The sequence below is a fragment of the Indicator indicator genome, chromosome 13 (assembly GCF_027791375.1).
Source record: "Indicator indicator isolate 239-I01 chromosome 13, UM_Iind_1.1, whole genome shotgun sequence".
Classification (NCBI taxonomy): Eukaryota; Metazoa; Chordata; class Aves; order Piciformes; family Indicatoridae; genus Indicator; species Indicator indicator.
The window spans coordinates 13,278,014-13,296,328 of NC_072022.1; the positions used below are offsets into that span (position 1 = coordinate 13,278,014).

The following is an 18,315-nucleotide window of genomic DNA, read 5'->3' on the forward strand; positions in this document are numbered from 1 at the left end:
TCACATTGATTGCTGTACTTGCGCTTCCCACCATAACACTGTTGTCATGAAAGGAGGCTGTCTTCATGTAACACAGGAGAACAACTGAAAGGAGGATTTGTCTTAGGATCCAGCCCACACCATGTAGGGATATGGAAGTTTTCTGTACAGAAAAGGAAAGGGGGGAAAATAAACAAGAAGAAAAGAAACAAGAGAAACAAAATAAGTGAAACAAGAAAAAATAAACAGGAAAAAAAGAAACACACAAGAAGAAAAACAAAACAAACAAAACAGGGAAAATGACAAATAGAGGAAAAGGAGAAGGAAAAAAGAAAGAGACAATAAAAGAAAAATAAACAGAATTCAAGCCTCCTCTCATACTTACTCATTTTAAATGACTGCAACACTCAGAATATGTTTGTTCAAGGAAAGAATTATTAAGTTTATTCTGCTCCTAAAAATGTGTATAATCCACTATAAAAGTTTAATTTCACATTGACGATAGATCATTTGTCTCTCAAACGATTGTGTAACCTCTTCAAAACACACATAACTGTCAATTAAGAATATCTGAAATAAATTATAAATTTCAATCACTCTACCAGTCCAAGCTGACTTCACACCAGATGGGCAGGCCAATAACCCAATATTTCTGCCTATTCTGTAGGTATGTTGTGTACAATCACAATTCATTGCTCACAGGAAGGAAAAGACAATAAAACTGTAAGCTCTGCACCATCACTATGGCCAGGACACACTGAAGTTGTAAACACCAACTTCTCATTAAAATACAGTAATTTAAAATACTGTAGGTTTCAAAGTGAGGAAGCTGGGAAACTAGGTTTCACAAATACAGAACCCTCTTCCACCCTGACCCAAATTCAACCATGTTATAGCAGGACTACGAATACCACTGCAAGATTCCTTCTATCACCCTTAAAAGACTGTCCCATATTAATGCACCTATTAGAGCTGATACAACGTCCATGAGCTTCTCACTGTGGGCGGGTACTCCTAAGAAAGGTGCACACATGGGCTGAATCTAGATTGGTGACAGTTCAATACACAGGAAGACGCAAAGTGGCAAGAATAAACTTTAACAGCATGGTGCCTGATGGACCAGCTGAGAAGTGGAAGTATGGAAAGAAAATCTTTACTACTAGAGCAAACCATGCAGTGCTGGTATGTGAATCCTTAGGGGCCAGGGAGTAGATCTGGTGTCTCAGTGAAGACTAGGAGCCCAGTGATGGGTCACATATCAATAGCCCACAGGAGGCAGTTACAGAGAGCCCTAGAGCCTCTCCTGAAACACAGTCTCCAGTGGGTTAAACAAGGGCCAGTGCAAAACCCAAAAATGTGAGCAGGCCATTTGCTTGTTTGAAAAAAAAAAATCCATTCTCTTTAAATTATATTTCCCTAGCAGCATTTAAGCCCTGCAGTCAATAATCAGGGCAGACACTGGCCCAGTGGAGCACATTAACAAACAAAACTGTTTGTGATTTCAGACATGCCCTGAAGCAGCACAGAGCTCCCTGGCTCCCCACCAAAGGAGGTCTGGCAGCTAGGACAGCTCTGCAAACACTTTGCTGCTGCTGTTGTTCCTCCTTTGTCTTCCTCTACCCCAAAGGAGCCACTCTCACTCATCCCTTCCCAACCCTTCTGCTACCACATAAAACCCACAGGACAGTCTAGAAAAGTACCTTAGTCCCTCTGAGCCACCAGTCATGCACAAAACTGCAATCCCCATGTGATGGTGGTGCTGATTTCTTAGCATTCTTGCATTTTTAATGATGAAAGTAATGCCACTAAAATGTGTTGCTATGAGTAAGAGTTCACTAATAGAAACCATCTGCAAAAGAGATGTTTTCAAAAGGAAACAGCTTGTTACTGAAACCAACACCACATCCATCCTCCTCTTTTGGCTTGTACCACACACGCCCATCAGGACTTGACTGTACCAGCTGCTGCATACTGCCACTGAGATGATGGCAGCACTAACCACAGACATGCTTTGCACCTGCCCATAGGAGAATGACCATAAATCAAGCCCACATAAATACAAATTGCACACATACGCTATATACATGTGATAAAAGCAAGCCTTTGGGGAGCAAAAATATCACCTTAATATTAGAAACAACACAGCCAAAATGCATGTGGTTTGAGCACAGGAGAGGAAGGGTTAACAAAGAAAAATATTGAAATCTCTTACACAAACAAATCACTCCTGATAAGGTCTCTGGAAGCAAAATCACGTGATAAAGGTGCCTAAACTGGAAAGTTAAAAAACTCTTTTACTTCTTTTTCATTTTGTTACATAGAAAAACAGAGACAGAGCACTGGTTGCAACACTGGGTTTATGAATGTCTGTATTTATACACTTTTAACACCAGCAATATATGGCTTTGACCCTGCTAATCATTTCTTAGTTCAAGCAAATTCTGAGGCTGACCCATGGCCACCAGTGCAATCAAAAAGAGATAAAATGGAGATTTAAATACAGTACTAAACTACTTAGAGCAGTCTCCCACCACAAGCTGACAGAGGTTACCTCAGGTCAGAGCCTGACCTCTAGCTAAGGTGGCAAACTCTTGTTAAGAAATTAAAAAAAAAAAAAAGGAGCAATGTTAATTAATTTCCTCTCTACTTCCAAATGATTTGATCTTGCAACCATGCTCCCAAAGTTGCTGTAACTTATTAATAACCCAAAGAGGCTTGTAGCCACGTGCAAAGGCAATATACAGATCATTCTCATCTTGCTAGTAACCTTCCCTTCAGACAATGAACTACAGAATAATTTGGGTTGGAACGACATTGACACCAACCTCCCACTAAAGCACAGCTTCAGCATTGAGTCCAGTCACCCAAGCCTCATCCAGTCACAAGAGAGCAGCCTCCAGGGCTGAATATGGCACACCCAATCTCCCATGGAGTGTGTTCCTCACGCTCACCCAGAACTTTTCATGGTGCCTCTTGTCCTCTCCATGAATTTCCAACATAAACTACTGTGTATTCAGCTGCTTGATTTTGGCAGCTCTGCACTCTCATCAGTGGGGGCTCAGGCATGACTGGTGTGTAGGCCAATTGGTGGTCCCATTAGTATCTCAATGGCAACACAGATAACTAGAAAGGTGCACGCAACTTCTTGAAACTTACAAATTACAACTTACACAAATTAGAAGCAAACACACCCATTTTCTTTTTCATTTAATAGTAAAACTGTGTTGGTGTTTACAACACTGGCTGGGTGGAAAGGGCTCTCTGCCAGTAATAAGCCTCATCAACCCTACAGGGAGCTGCCTGTCCTCATCACTGGCATGGAGATCTTGGTGGGAAGAGCAGCACAATGTGAGGCTGGAGCCCTATATAGCAGTGAGGGGATTACAGGGCATCTGGTGACACCCAACCTGGACAACAAAGAGCATGGCAGCCCGAGAGGAGGCTGTGGGGTGGGATAGCTGCCTCACACGTGGTCAGCCATGTGCAGCCATTTGCTGCAGCAGCCTGGTGATGTGAGGCAGAATAGAGGAGCAAGGTGAGGATGTGTGGAGAAGTCTAATGAAGAGCAGCTGAGGGAACTGGGGCTGTTTAGCCTGGAGAAGAGGAGGCTGAGGGGAGGCTTTATTGTGCTCTACAACTATCTGAAAGGAGGCTGTAGTGAGGTGGAGGTTGGTCTCTTCTCTCAGGTAACCAGCAATTAGAGGAAATGGTCTCAAGTTGCACCATAGGAAGTTTAGATTGGATATTAGGAAAAAATTCTTTACGGACAGAGTGGTGAGGCATTGGAATAGGCTGCGCAGGATAGAGGTGGAGTCACATGTTCAAAAAACATATAGGCATGGCACCCAGGACCTGGCTTAGTGGGCATGGTGGTGCAGCATTGATGATCAGACTTGATGATCTTAGAGGTCTTTTCCAACCTCATTCAATGATTCTAAAGGTGATGAAGCGTGGTGAGGTGGAGCCACACTGTGGAGCAAGGCAAGGCTGAGGCAGCAGCCCCATCCTCCTCCCTGTCTTCTACTGTGCTGCAAGCTGAGCCCCCATGCTGGGAGGAGACAGACTCTGTCTACAGCAAAAGGCTTCTGAAGGAAAGAATACATTAGAACCATGCAAATCCGTAATGACACAGCACCAGCGCTACTCACCAAGGGGGCCAGGGAGGTAAAGTTGCTGCCACACTCATTATGGCGACCGAAGGGGCCCCTCAGCGCCACTCCCACTATGGCAGGGCAGAGCCGAGATGACCCTCTCCACATGGCGTCCGGGGCAGCTGCCGGAAGTACACCCCACCACCACCTCCCCTCGGCCCGGTATACATCGGCGCCGGGAGGCCCGCGGCGTGCTCGCAGCGTCAAGGTGCAGGGGACGACCAAGTGCCTGTCTCAACGTTTTTGTCGGGCGCCCAGCTCCGTGTCCGCAAATGGCTTCCGGATGCCCCGGAAGGGCTTGGCGCGGGGTGGCGCCCAATATGGCGTGGTGGTGCTGGGCCCGTGCTCGGGGCCCGCGGCCGCACAGGTACCGCCGGGCCGGGAAGAAGGAGGCTGTGGGGGCGGGCGGGCGCGCTAGTGCTGACTGTCTGCGTCTCTCTCCCGCAGACTGACAGCGCTGCTGGAGCAGCGGCAGAGCTTTCGCCGGGCGCGGCCGCGGCCCGAGGAGCCTCCTGAAGCCGCCGCTGCCGAGGCGCGTCCCGGCCCGTCGGCCCCGCGTCGCAGCCTCTGCCCGCCGCCTCCGCCGACCAGCGCTGGCCGTCCCTCGCCGGGCCGCCTAGTAAAGCCGTTCCTCTTCGCGGTGGGGGTAAGTGGCTCCTATGAGCCGGGAGTGGGGTGGGCAGGCAGCCCGGGCGGGCGGTTCAGTGGTGGGACCCAGGACCATCAGCGGTGCCTTAGTTCTATTTAGAAAGCAAATTTAGGGCCGAGCCACTGAGAATGGCATGTAGCATTAGCCCGGGACGAGCCTGGCTTTCTCGACCGAAGCCAGGAGACAGTGCATTCATTTGATAGAATCAGAACAGCCCAAGTTGGAAAGGACCCCAAAAGGTTCTCTGGTCCAACCTTTTGTGGGAAAGGGAGCCTAGATACAATTGTCAAGCACCCTGTCCAAGCGCATCTTCAGTATTGGCAGTGATGGGAACCCCACCATGTTCCTCCAGTGTTTGATATCAGTGTTAAAATTTTTTTTTGTATATCATGATGCAACTTTTGACTCTGTCCACTATTGCCCAGTTCACAGGCTCTGCCTTTGGATCTGCTGCCATCTGGCAGTATGAATCGCTCAAGTCTCGGGTCCAGACCTATTTTGAGGAAGCTCGAGCAGACTGGTTGGATAAAATACGGCCACAGAAGAGAGGAGACTTCAGAAAGCAGGTACACAGAGCCAGGCTTCGCCTGTGCTCATGTGGGTGAGTCCTTGCAGCAGCATAAAACACAACCACATCTTTCCTCTGGTCTAGGCACATCTGTGAGCAGCATGTGTACAACAAATACTTGTCCTGTTTATCTTGTTTTGTAACTTGGAGAAATAATAGGTTCTCAGGAAATTGCAGTAGATGTGTTTCCTTACAAGGAAAACTGATAGAATTAGTTCTAGAAAACTGTAGCTCGTAATAAATCTACAAAAGCTTTACTGGAGAAAAATACCATCTTCACCTTGAAATAGAAGTCAGCAGTAGTAGTTTTTATATCTTATCCAGGTACTTTTTTTTCTTTCCCCGCTAATGTGAGAGCTGACATTTCCATGCTGATACTTTATAGAGTTAGGGCAGTAAGAACAACATAAGTGCTGCAAGACTTGTTACAAATTTCTTTGACATTCTGAAAGTGTCAGTCATTTAGTTTACTGTTAAGTGTATTTAAAACTAAAAACATAAGTGCACGTTTAGTTTAGTTATGTTTGTTTCAAGGTTGCTGCTGTGGATTGTGGTAGGCCAGGCTTGATAAGTCTTTCAGTTCTGCTTGTTCAAGGGAAGTAGGGGCTGAGTGTGGAGCTGGAGAAGCACAAGGTCCTGAGTGGGGCACATAGAGAGCTGGTTTGGTAATCTGCCTTGTGTGCATTGTGATGCTCCATTCAAAATGGGCACTTTGTAGGTTAACCCTGATAGGCAGTTAAGCATTACACAGATGCTTGCTCCCAGTAGGATGGGGAAGAGGGAAGGAAGCATAAAAGCAAAAAAACCTGAAGGTAAAGATAAGACAACAACCAAAAAATTATTTGATAAGTGGGAGAAGAGGAAAGGAGGGTAGACCAATGCCCACCCAGTTCATAAGCAAAATATTGCTAAACCTAAAAACTCCTATTGCTCTTGAGCACGACGGTACGTGGGAGGGAATATTTCTTCGGTTAGTTCAAGTGACCCTCCCAGTTGTGTCCCTTCCCAGCTTGCTGTACACACCAAGCCTATTCAGCACAGGGGCAGTGAGGAATGGGAGATGCCTGAGGGTGTGCAAACACTGTTCAGCAAAAGCTAGAACTCAGTGTGTTACTGGTACTGGTTTGGTCAAACATCTGAAACATAGCACCGCATATGAGCTGCTGTAAAGGAAAGCCGCTGTCCTAGCCAGGCCCAGCACAGCATGCATTCTTGCTTGGTGTATATGAAATTCAGAGGAGACAGTGATTATTTTAAATAATTTTGGGTTTATACTTTTGCATATGAAAGGGAATATCTGGTGATTAACTATCGAAACAAAAAACCCCAAAACTGCCAAGTTGTTAATAGGCTTAAACTCCTAATCTGCATCTTCAACTGGTAAATTCTGTTTTTAAAAGTTCAAGATCCCCCAATAGCTTCTGAAGGCATCTACTGCGTGTATTGTAGAAGAATCACATTTGTTTAGTGTTCTTAAACTGGCTGTCTTTGTAGGAAATAACAGTATCTGTATGCTGTGGTAGAGAACTAAACAAAAAGACATAAGGAAGTTGTTACTTTGATATCAAACAGTGAATGGTTTGTTTCATGTAGCATTATTAACCCCTGCCTCCAACCTGCAGATAATTTTTATGACAGTGTGTCCCCATCAGTGTGGTTGGAAAGTCATTGTGTTATCAGTAAAATATTTGTCCAAAATGGTTCTGAACGCTGAGGAAGGGAAAGTGGGGTGGAATTTGCCGGTGGGCTGACTGCGCTCAAAATAAACTTTTTCAGGGGTTTAAACTTGGAGGAGGGCTGGGTGAGCTGCACGCAAGGGGGAATGGATTCCACATCTTGTGAGCCATCTCTGCAAAAGTGACCCTGGCACAAAAGTGGAATCTCTCAAAGGTGGGTGGTGTATGTTAGACAGCATTAGAGTGAGGCTTAGCTGAGGTAGGGTTTATGCTAACTTTGGCTAATCTGCTAAAGTAAGCATTATGGGCTAGATCCTTGTTTAGTACAAGCAGAGTGGAGCAGTACAAGCATACTGTGGAGCAGTATGAAAGGATACAACCCCATTCTTTTTGAAGAAACTCTTAAGCCTGTGGTATTTTATGAAAAGAGGAGTAGATGACTGTTCTTGAGCAAGGAAATGCCAGCTTGGAAAGCTAAACCAATCAGAAATAGAAACATTTGAAACCAATTTACTTAACAGATTTCAAACAAATGCTTTCCTTTCTTAAAAAGGTAGACCCTTGCATGACTGTTTTTGAGATTGCAAACACTCCACAGTGGCACTGATGCACCACGATTCTGTTTCAGGTTAACAGCTGGTGGAATAACCTGACTGAGGGTCAGCGGACTGTGACAGGTTTGTGTTAGCTTACAAGTATTAGACATTCACAGGAAGAGAAATATGGCAAACAGGTACAGTATGTTAAAACAGATGGCTTTCATGCTACATTTAGGTTGTTAGGCACAAAGCGTGTGTAAACATACACCTGTGGACACACTATTTCTTCTACACTTCCTTCTCACAAACTGTTTTACGTATGCATTGAAAATAATTATGCACTGTGTGAGAAAGCATGAAGGATTGGCAACATTCTGCTCAGGAACTGTGAAAAACAGCAAGTGCTTTTAGAAGGAACAGGTGTTTACATTCCACTGAGTGTGCTGAATGTTTTGGGCAAAAATAATCTCAGGCCACTCCATTAACAAGTGCTGCCAAGAAATGTATGTATGGTGCTTTGAATTGCTCTGGAGCCAGGCCATTATACAGATAGAAAAGCTGTGCTGTGGCAAGAGTGGTGAAGATTCATACTGTATAGTTTCTACTGTTTCCCTCAATATCTGGTTAATCTAACAAGCAATGACAAATTGTAGTTGGTAGACTCTAAGCCCTTCAGATATTTACCTTTGATTGCCATTACAAGGTTGGGCTTGCTGTACTGAAATTGTTGACAGTTCTGTAACATTTTGGTTTAGCATGCAGGGAAAATTGTTCCTAAAAGACTGTAGTGGAATAGGGTGGAGTGTCAAAAGAAGAGATATGTTGAAGTTGTGGTTCTAGAATTTATATATCATAGTTTTTCACAGTTCTTACGTTTTACTGCAAACTTCAAATAGAGAATAACTATGTGACATTTACCAACGTGTAAAGAAATAACAATTATTTTCTCCTTTAATGTTTCTAGCTATTATAAAATATTTTAAATGCCTGAATGCTTATATATTAGTAGAGAAGGCACTTTAAACAAGAAACAATACGTTTTACATCCTTATGTTTCTAATAATTTAAATTCTTAAATATATTTATATATTCTTAAATATATTTATATATATTTACATATTCTGGAAAAGAGAAGGCTCTGGCAAGACCTAATAAAAGCCTTCCAGTACCTGAAGTGGTCTACAAGACAGCTGGAGAGGGACTGTTTACAAAGGCCTGCAGTGATAGGATGAGGGCCAATGTTTTTAAATTAAGAGCGGATTTAGGTTGGATGTTAGGAACAAGCTCTTTAGAGTGAGGGTAATGGAACCCTGAAACAGGTTGCTCAGGGAGGTAGTTGAGGCCTCATCTCTGGAGATATTCAAGGTGAGGCTTGACAGGGAGGATGTCCCTGCTCACTGGAGGACTAGATGACCTTTTTTGGAGGTCCCTTCCAACCCAAACTGTTCTGTGATTATTTAAAATAAAGTAAGATCTCAGTAAATATCTGTGAAGTAAAATACTGCATGTTTGTTGTCTCCCAAAGGTGGCTATTCCTTAGCAACACCAATGCAACTTAGACAGTATCTTTACAATTCCCTCAAAACCAAAGCTTCTCCAAAACCAGACAGGATGTGTACTGTTTGTATGGTTCCCCTGGTCTTCTTCCCTCCACCCACAGTTAAATGCAGCTGTGCAGCAGATTGTGGCATCTGTGAATAAGCAAGTAGAGAGGCAAGAAATGGGACCTCTTCAGCTGGCTCTTGTTTCATTGATTCTACAATGGAATAGAAGTTTGAAACCATAACTTGAACAGCTTTCAGAAAACAGTACAGGTTTTCTGAACTGGTGCATTCATTACACAGTATGGTAAACCAGTTGAAATTAAATGTTACATTTTTTTAAGACTTCCACTATTTAAATACCATTTTCTTTGTTTTTCTAAACTCTCTAAAGAAGGGAATACTCAAGTATGATTCTTGTAACTTCTGGGTGCTTGTGCACAGTAAGCATTATGGTGTATTCCATTAATAATTCACTTTTTTTACCTTTTTCTCCTCTTAATAGGCATTATAGCTGCAAATGTCTTTGTATTCTGTTTATGGAGGCTGCCTGGCATGCGACGGATTATGTTTACATATTTCACCTCAGATCCATCCTCCAGTAAGTGAACAGTGAATTTAGGTGACTTTTACACTGGGATGTGATAGAACCTCTGATCATAATGCAGAAGCTTCACATGGTGTGAGGCTTACTTGTAGTTCCATCATCCACAAGCAATCTGAGTCATGTCCAAATATGTCATTCTTTCTAGACAAGAAATGGTTTGAGGGGAGAAAAGTTAGAAGTAATGGATGTGATTTTTTTTTTTTTTTTTAATCAAGCAAACACTGGTGTTTTTCTAAACATCATAGTGTCAAAACTGTTGTCTGCTACCTGGCTTTTCACTGCAATCAGTACAATGCAGCTCCTGCCTCTGTAAAGGTGAGGAGGCAGTTCTTCCAGTGATACCAGGCCCTACTGTTGTCCCAGTCAGATTGTGAACCTTACCACTAATTGGGAAGCAGGAGAATACTGCCAGTTAAAAACTAGACTCAAATGTGATTTATTTTTCCCTTTCCTTAACATTCCATGGGATGCAAAACATGCCTGTGTGCTTTCATCAGCAGACAAGCATTAGTCTGTGTGTTATGTACACGACCCTTGTTTCAAAAACATGCTTTGGGTTATGTTAAGAAAACCCCACAGACTTGGCTTTTCCTCTCTGTGAAATGTCCTGAAAAGGGTTACTTAAGATACTAGTATTTAATGGCAGAACAATTAGTTTTCATTTCTCCAATTAAAAAAAAAAATGAGACAAACATGCATTAGGATACTTTCTGCTAACCTAATTTCTTCTGAAAAAATGGAAACTCGACCAATTCCCCACAGCATTCCAATGTTATCCAGACCTGAGTATCAGTGACTCCAAACACTCCTGTGTTAAATTGTGTTGACCTTTAAATCTGCTGATTGGTTTTCATGCATTTTCCAGGCTGCTGGTTCAGTGAGCAGAACTAGTAGCTTTTTTAAAATAAAGATTGTTTTACTTTGAGGTCATCTCGTTTGCAAAATAATTGTATATAGTTACTCATATAAATAAAATCTCTTGTAAGCATGGGAGGCATGTCATTCTCCCAGGCAACCAGCACCAGAACAAGAGGACACAGTCTCAAGCTGTGCCAGGGGAAGTTTAGGCTTGAGGTGAGGAGAAAGCTCTTCACAGAGAGAGTCGTTAGACATTGGAATGTGCTGCCCAGGGAGGTGGTGGAGTCACCTTCCCTGGAGGTGTTCAAGAGGGGATTGGACGTGGCACTTGGTGACATGGTTTAGTAGTCATGAGGTCTTGGGTGACAGGTTGGACTTTGATGGTCCTTGAGGTCTTTTCCAACCTTACTGATTCTGTGAGAAGATAAATATTTTACATTAAATATTCCCAAGTAGGTAATTAAGACTTTCTGAAGTAGCTATTTGTACATCTTGCATATCTCTGGGGTATATGGCCCACCTTTCAAAAGGTGTTGCATAGAATATCAAGTTACATTTTTTTGGGTTTATTATATAGCTCAAACTTGAATTCTAAGTATCATTAGCCTGTAGTATACCTTGATATGTTTCTAGTCTGCATGACGTGTACATTGAGCCTAATTAAAACACTGACTTTGTTTTCATTAATTGCTTTTTTTTTAGGAGCCCTGTGTTCTCCCATGCTGCTCTCTACATTCAGTCACTTCTCTCTCTTCCACATGGCAGCAAATATGTATGTTTTATGGAGCTTTTCCAGCAGCGTTGTCTCTCTTTTGGGGTGTGAGCAGTTCATTGCAGTGTATCTTTCTGCTGGTAATGTTAAATATATACATACAACACTTACTTAAAAAATATAAATATGTATTTATGCAAGTAAAGTGAGTGCATGGTTAATAGAGGCATGATGAGAGAAAGCCATTGTTCAGTCCCATACATTGCTCTATACTGACTGCAGTAGTCATTTGCTGTCCTACAGAATTTTAATGGGTTTAGGATATTGGGCTTCAGACTACCATGACAATACAAGTGTCTAGTTTGAATTTATGTTAGGTACCAAAATAAAATAGCTCATGGGAGTTTGATGGGAAAAGATGACTACTTAATTCAAGTTGAAACGACAACCAAAACCCTCCCATCACCTATACTAGCACCTTCAGGAAGGCATTCAGTACCTTTGTTGTACTTTCTGATGCTTGTCTGTGTTGCTGGCATTATTTCCAACAGTCGTTTTTCCTTTCTAGGGGTTATCTCCTCTTTTGTCAGTTATGTTGCTAAAATGGCCACTGGAAGGTTTGAACCATCCCTTGGAGCTGTAAGTATCTCAGAATATTGGTTACCTTGTAACTATCTCTGAAGCCATTTTCAAAGCCTGCAGTGTTTTTTAACGGGCTCAAAAGCCAAGAATATATTTGGGATAATGGAAACTAGGAAGGGTTACCAAAACCAAGAACCAGGCAGTGATTCCTGTGCCTGTTCTTCAGCTATATTAACACTCTAGCAGCAGCAGCCCGGAACTGATGGCACTTAATGCTAATGGCTTGTAAGTGAGTACTTAACAGTGGGACCTCCATATGGTTCAGTTCTATAACTTATTTCATAACTGTGTGACAGTCTTCTCTAATTGAAGATAGAGTACTTGAGAAAGAGACAGTGTAATCAGACAATCAAAATCAGCATGCTGTACTAGTGCAAGTTGTAGGGCATGCTGTGCAAAAAGGACAGCACTCCTGCCAGAAGTCTCACAGTATGAAAGATCTGAGGCTGGCTGAGGAGGTGTTGTCTTTTGGCTCTGTGTCTTACAGGTATTTTTAGTAGTAGAAGGTTTTAAAACACTTAAAGTTTGAAGTGAACATAACCATTTGACGAGTTTTAAAGGCTTATAACTTACTTTACTAAATAATTTTGATAAAAGCTAGAAGTCACATTCTTATTTTTCAGTTGGAATGAAGAGATCTGTTGAGAAAGTTTAGAGTTCTTGGTAGTGCTGTCAGTGTATTGTCCCTTGTGAAAAACACTATCTGGAGCAAGTTACTTCTCATTAGTTATACTGATCTCAACTCACTGAAATTGCCACATGTTGCATTAGTTCACTGCATTCACAGCCTTTCTGTTGAGATGTCTCATGGATACAAAAGCCTGTGGTTATAGTAAAGGCCAGACAACTGCTTGTTTTATAGACAAAAGATTTCTTGTCCCTGTCCATCTGTTATTTTCCTTGTTTTGATACAAGCTTCAGAATGATTCCCTGCATTTGAGATGTCTGTGTTTGATATATGTTAGATTTCTAGGGTTTACTGGGAAAAAAGCATATTGACATAAACTGTTATCTTAAAAATCAAGGGGGGAGCAGAATTTCTTAATTACATGAGCATCTGAGGGGTATTGTTTTCCCCAATATTTATCACTTCAGATACTGAAATTAAATAATAGCATCTTGCTTTTTTTTATTTTGGAACTTTGCTGTGGTGCCTTTTGCTTTGAGGGTTAACCAAATGGCTGCCTTCAAAAATAAAAGCCAAAGGGAAAAGGAGTTAACATGCAGAAAGTAAATCATCCCTTATGTAACATGTGACCTTACTTTGATGTGTTTTGATGTATTTACAGTCAGGAGCTATAATGACTGTCCTTGCAGCTGTATGCACAAAGATGCCAGAAGCAAAACTAGCCATCATATTTCTTCCAATGGTCACATTTACAGCAGGAAGTGTAAGTGCCTTTGAACTTAGAAATCCTAATCTTAAAATGTTTTCCCCATGCCTCTTCAAGATCTGAGCATGTGTCCTCACAGTTGTGTTGCTGTTAAATTTATTTTGAAAGAGAACACAGGTCATGGAAGTCCTGGAGACCGAGTGGGGATTGTTGCAGCCTAGCACAGTCATTACACAAGTGTGTAGTCAATTTAGAATTATTCTAAGTTCCATCCTCGCATGAGTCTGTTTCAAACCAATGCTAGAGGTGAAAGAAACTGGGAGGGACTGAGGTTCACCTGTCTGAGGAAATCTGCATACACATACTGTGTTTTCTGATGGGTGATATTTTTTTATAGCAGCACTTATTACAGACTAATCTAATACTGACACACTGATTTTGAAGAAAATTTGTCAGGGTGGGAAACCCAAAATTTTCACTTCTCAAGGGAAATAACGTTCCTGCCCTGGAGGAATACTTGCCTCCTCATTTGGATACCCTCTTCTGATACTTTGAAGAACACTGTCAGGATTGGAAATAAACTGCTGAGGCTTTTTCATGTGTATTACTAGGGACTCCTTTTTTGTCCATTAAATTCTTTCAAGCATGTCCACTGCCCCAATTAAGAAAAGATTTTTGTGTGTAACTTGATGTGTTTTGATAAGTTAACTCTAGTCTGCTTTGTAAAGTTGGTTCTACTGGTTTACTTAACTGCTTTACGTTTTGTCAATTCAAGATCACATGATTTAATTTGTTTGTTTGGAGTTTTTTTGTTTGTTTTGTTGTAAGTGAAGCTTACAGATTTGAACAGCTGTTCAAACTATGTTTTTCTTGCACTTCTGTTTGGGTAGACCTGGATTTTTTTTTTTTTTACGTGCTATCCTGTGACTGCATCTTCCCTAGAAAAGATGTCTAGGGTAGAAAAATTGGCAGAGCCACAGAGCATTGCTGTGGAGAAGTGCTCACTGCAGCAGTGACTAATGCAGTATAAAGGTTGGAATAAGTTTACCCTTGTAACTATTTCTAAACTTTCTGTACTCCTTTAGCCTACCTTACTTATATACCATAATCAGCTTTTAAAATAAACAAGCCAATGTAGCAGTATAGCTCCTATCCTACTTAAAATTACATTTCATTCTAATGTTAAATCTCTTTTGGAGATTTGGAGATTAAATGATCTTTTTGGAATGAGGCATTTTTAGTACAGTTTGACATTCTGTCCCACAGTTCTGGTGGTTTGTGTCACCTCAGGAGGGTAATACTGTTACTGATGCTGTTCCTGGCCACAGAGCTGTTCACTATCATATTGATTTTCTACCTTCCAGCAGTTGAATCATTTAGGAGAGTGTGATGATCAATTTATAATCAAGAAGTCAAGGATGCTGCCCTACATGCTCCATCCACTAGAGGGTTGTGTTTTTTGAAGACAGACAGGCACACAACTCTAAGTTGAGTCAGTATTAGTGAATGAGAATGTTGCAGTTAGGTGGTGTCTTTTTCCCCAAGTGTGTGTATAGCTTTAGAAACAAAAATGAGAAGAGAGTTGAGTATTTGAAAAGGAGACACTCTCTCTCTGCCCATATCTGTATTCTGACAGCACAGTAGAACTAGGGCCTGAGTCTGTTGTTAAGACTTTCTTTTTTTACAGTGATTGCTTTGATAAGAAATTTACAGAATATTTTTCAATCCTAAATTGGAAAATCTGCTCTCAGTAGCTATTATATGCTGTGACTGATCCTGTCCATTCCATGTTCTGTTCCTTTCCAGGCTTTAAAAGCAATAATTGCATTTGACACTGCAGGGCTTGCTTTAGGCTGGAAACTTTTTGACCATGCTGCACATCTTGGGGGAGCTCTCTTTGGAATGTAAGTCTGTATTTACTAATTTCTGTTTGTTTCATATGTAAATTCATCCTGTATTTTTTCCTCTTATCTCTGAAGTGTGGAGGGTTTTCTGAAAGTTGTCTTAAGTAGCATTGAAGGCAACTCATTGTTATCTTTATAGTGCTGTGAAACTGTGTGGACAATACTGTTAACATATGCAGCAGAACTGAAAGAAATTCAGCTGAACTGCACTGGAATGATAAATTAGATGTCACGTTGCCCTGTCACCCTAACTTGTGCTGTCTGTTTCTGTCCTGCCTCTCCCCAGCACATTGAAGAGAGTCACAAGGCAGAAAAAATGCTCACAAAACACAGCATGGACAAATTAAAATACTTCTAGAATTAAACAGCTAAGAAAATTTCTTTGTCTTAGTGCTTTTCCTCTAATTACCAATTTAGAGAGAGCTACAGAATTAATAATAAGCTCAGGCCAAATTCCTTTGAGCAGTCTCCACTGATGTTTCTCAGCATTGCTGCATTGTCTTTGTGTGGGGCCTTCCTAATTGGGAAGAACTACCAGCAACCAGTTTGTAAGAAACAATTCTGCATTGTTTCGTGTTTGAACTACATTACCCAGTGAGTTTTTCCCCTTCTGCCTGATTGTAATGTTGTCTTATTTCACACAGTTATTGCTAAGAGCATTTAAAAACATTTTATATAGGCATTTAAAAAGCCTACCTGAGATTTAGCTAGACCAGACAAAGAGCAGGTGGAGGACACTTATTTTGGTCTGATTTGCCTTTTCTTGGCCTTTGATGTAATCTTGCTGATTCCTAGCTGCTTTCTGCCATGGTGCATCTGTATCAGCTTGTTCACTGTGATACAGATTATCACATCACTGAAATAGAATAACAGTAGCAGTAAAAATTGTCTTGAGTTGACTTGTCTCCCTCACCTACATGTTCTACTCTGTGATCATTTTGGTCACTTCATCCTAAAACAGGCGCTCTAAGGACATATGTCGAGTGGTTACAGCATTTTCTATACACTGCCTCAGACAACTGCCCACTTCAGAAGGCACCAGTTTGCACTGACTGGTGGCTCATATCAAGGTGCTTTTGTTACTCAGGACTCAGGTGTGAAGCTTGGCTTGTGGGAGAACCTTCAACCTATTTCCATGTGGTTACTTCCCCTCCTGCCTCTCCCTTCCACCTTGCTTCATCACTTATGCTGATATGTGAACATGTATAGTTCTCTTTGAAAGTAACTTAAGCTAGAACACTTTGATAAACTAAATGTTCACTTAGATGTTTACAGAAGAAAATTCACTTTGAATGGAATCTGGCTGTTCATTATGGGGTAGTTGCATTTGCATACAAAAATACTTTCACTTAGAGTTGTCAGGATGGATTAACACAGTGCTGTTTTAACAGAATTGTAAAGGGAATGTTTTTTTTTTTGCATTTAGTAGAAATCCTGAAAAAAATGAAATTAAAGGCCTTTACTCTCAGGACTGACAAGCAAAAGCACACAAAAAATTAACTACTAAGAATCAAGAAAATAAGTGGCATACCTTGCACTTTCCAACAACACTGTTCTTCCTGCCTCAGTTTGTCTCCTAAACATGTGAATTACTTGATTTTAGTGATCGGATGGTCCCTCAGATACAGAGAAAGCTTGCAGTGGTAACTTGTATTTTGTTTCTCAGGTGGTACGTGACATATGGCCATGAGCTCATCTGGAAGAACAGAGAACCACTGGTGAAAGCTTGGCATGAAATGAGGATGAAGAACACAGGGAAGGGCGGGAGATCTAACTGATTCTGATCTGAGATATACCTTCTGCCCAAGTGGTATATTACTTGAAGACATGGGATTGAAGTGGTTTGAAGGTCTTTTTGCTACTCCACGTTAGGCCTCTGAAGAGGTGAGGTTTCTAGTGTACAGTTACAAAAACTGCCATCGGTAGAAAGTGAACTCTGAGGTGGAACAATAAAGGTTTTTATCCTGTTGCTTTTTGAGGTAACAGTCTGCATTTCATTTTTTTAAAAGGAAGAATTAAAAAATGCTTTTTACTAAAGTGACCAAAAGCTCTGTGTAAAAACCTTCAAAAACGGGGTACAACTGGTTAATACTTAGGAAGATAAACATTTTTGAAACTGAGGAAGTTAATGGATCATATATCTCCCTAATGTCCACCACACTGCAGGGGGTGCTTTCCTAGAAGGTATGCTTTAGATAGACTGGCCTCAACACAAGGCTAAGGTGGTCTTAACTGTTGAAAAGATTGGATGAGATAAGCCCATGGTCTCTTTTATTCTTAAGTTTGAAACAGAATCATAGAATCAGTTAGGGTTGGAAGGGACCACAAGGATCATCCAGTTCCAACCCCCCTGCCATGGGCAGGGACACCTCACACTACATGAGGCTGGCCAGAGCCTCATCCAGCCTGGCCTTAAACACCTCCAGGGATGGGGCCTCAACCACCTCCCTGGACAACCCATTCCAGGCTCTCACCACTCTCATGGTGAAGAACTTCTTCCTCACGTCCAGCCTGAATCTCCCCACTTCCAGCTTTATTCCATTCCCCCTAGTCCTATCACTACCTGATATCCTAAAAAGTCCCTCCCCAGCTTTCTTGTAGGCCCCCTTCAGGTATTGAAAAACCACAATAAGGTCACCTCAGAGCCTTCTCTTCTCCAGACTGAACAGCCCCAACTCTTTCAGTCTGTCCTCATAGGAGAGGTGCTCCAGCCCTCTGATCATCCTGGTGGCCCTCCTCTGGACATGTTCCAGCATGTCCAGATCCCTCCTGTAATAGGGGCTCCAGAACTGGACGCAGTACTCCAGGTGGGGTCTCACCAGAGCTGAGTAGAGAGGGAGAATCACCTCCCTTGACCTGCTGGCCACACTTCTCTTGATGCAGCCCAGGCTCTGGTTGGCTTTCTGGGCTGCAAGTGCACACTGACAGCTCATGTTGAGCTTCTCCTCTTCCAGCACCCCCAAGTCCCTCTCCTCAGGGATGTTTTCTAGCCAGTCACTGCCCAGCCTGTATCTGTGCTTGGGATTGCCTCGACCCAGATGCAGGACCTTGCACTTGGTCTTGTTGAACCTCATGAGGTTGGCTTGTGCCCACCTCTCCAGCCTGTCCAGGTCCCTCTGGATGGCATCCCTTCCCTCCAGCATGACTGCTGCACC

The 18,315-nt window shown here is 42.1% G+C and overlaps 1 protein-coding gene across 1 annotated transcript; it reads left to right on the forward strand.

Annotated features, from left to right (window-relative positions):
• The first annotated feature begins 4,450 nt into the window (after positions 1 to 4,450).
• PARL (presenilin associated rhomboid like) lies at positions 4,451 to 17,117 on the forward strand. The gene is made up of 10 exons (XM_054386005.1): positions 4,451 to 4,497; positions 4,578 to 4,776; positions 5,205 to 5,345; positions 7,652 to 7,700; positions 9,609 to 9,704; positions 11,271 to 11,420; positions 11,849 to 11,919; positions 13,212 to 13,313; positions 15,063 to 15,160; positions 16,827 to 17,117. The coding sequence occupies exons 1-10, from the start codon at positions 4,451 to 4,453 to the stop codon at positions 16,936 to 16,938; spliced, it is 1,065 nt and encodes a 354-aa protein (XP_054241980.1). The 3' UTR covers positions 16,939 to 17,117.
• Positions 17,118 to 18,315: the final 1,198 nt, after the last annotated feature.

Excerpts from the sequence above, each read along its gene's own strand:
- PARL (XM_054386005.1), top strand. The coding sequence starts at position 4,451 with ATGGCGTGGTGGTGCTGGGCCCGTGCTCGGGGCCCGCGGCCGCACAG. Across the intron at positions 4,498-4,577 it reads CGGGGCCCGCGGCCGCACAG|ACTGACAGCGCTGCTGGAGC; the intron begins GTACCGCCGGGC and ends TCTCTCCCGCAG. Across the intron at positions 11,920-13,211 it reads TTGAACCATCCCTTGGAGCT|TCAGGAGCTATAATGACTGT; the intron begins GTAAGTATCTCA and ends ATGTATTTACAG.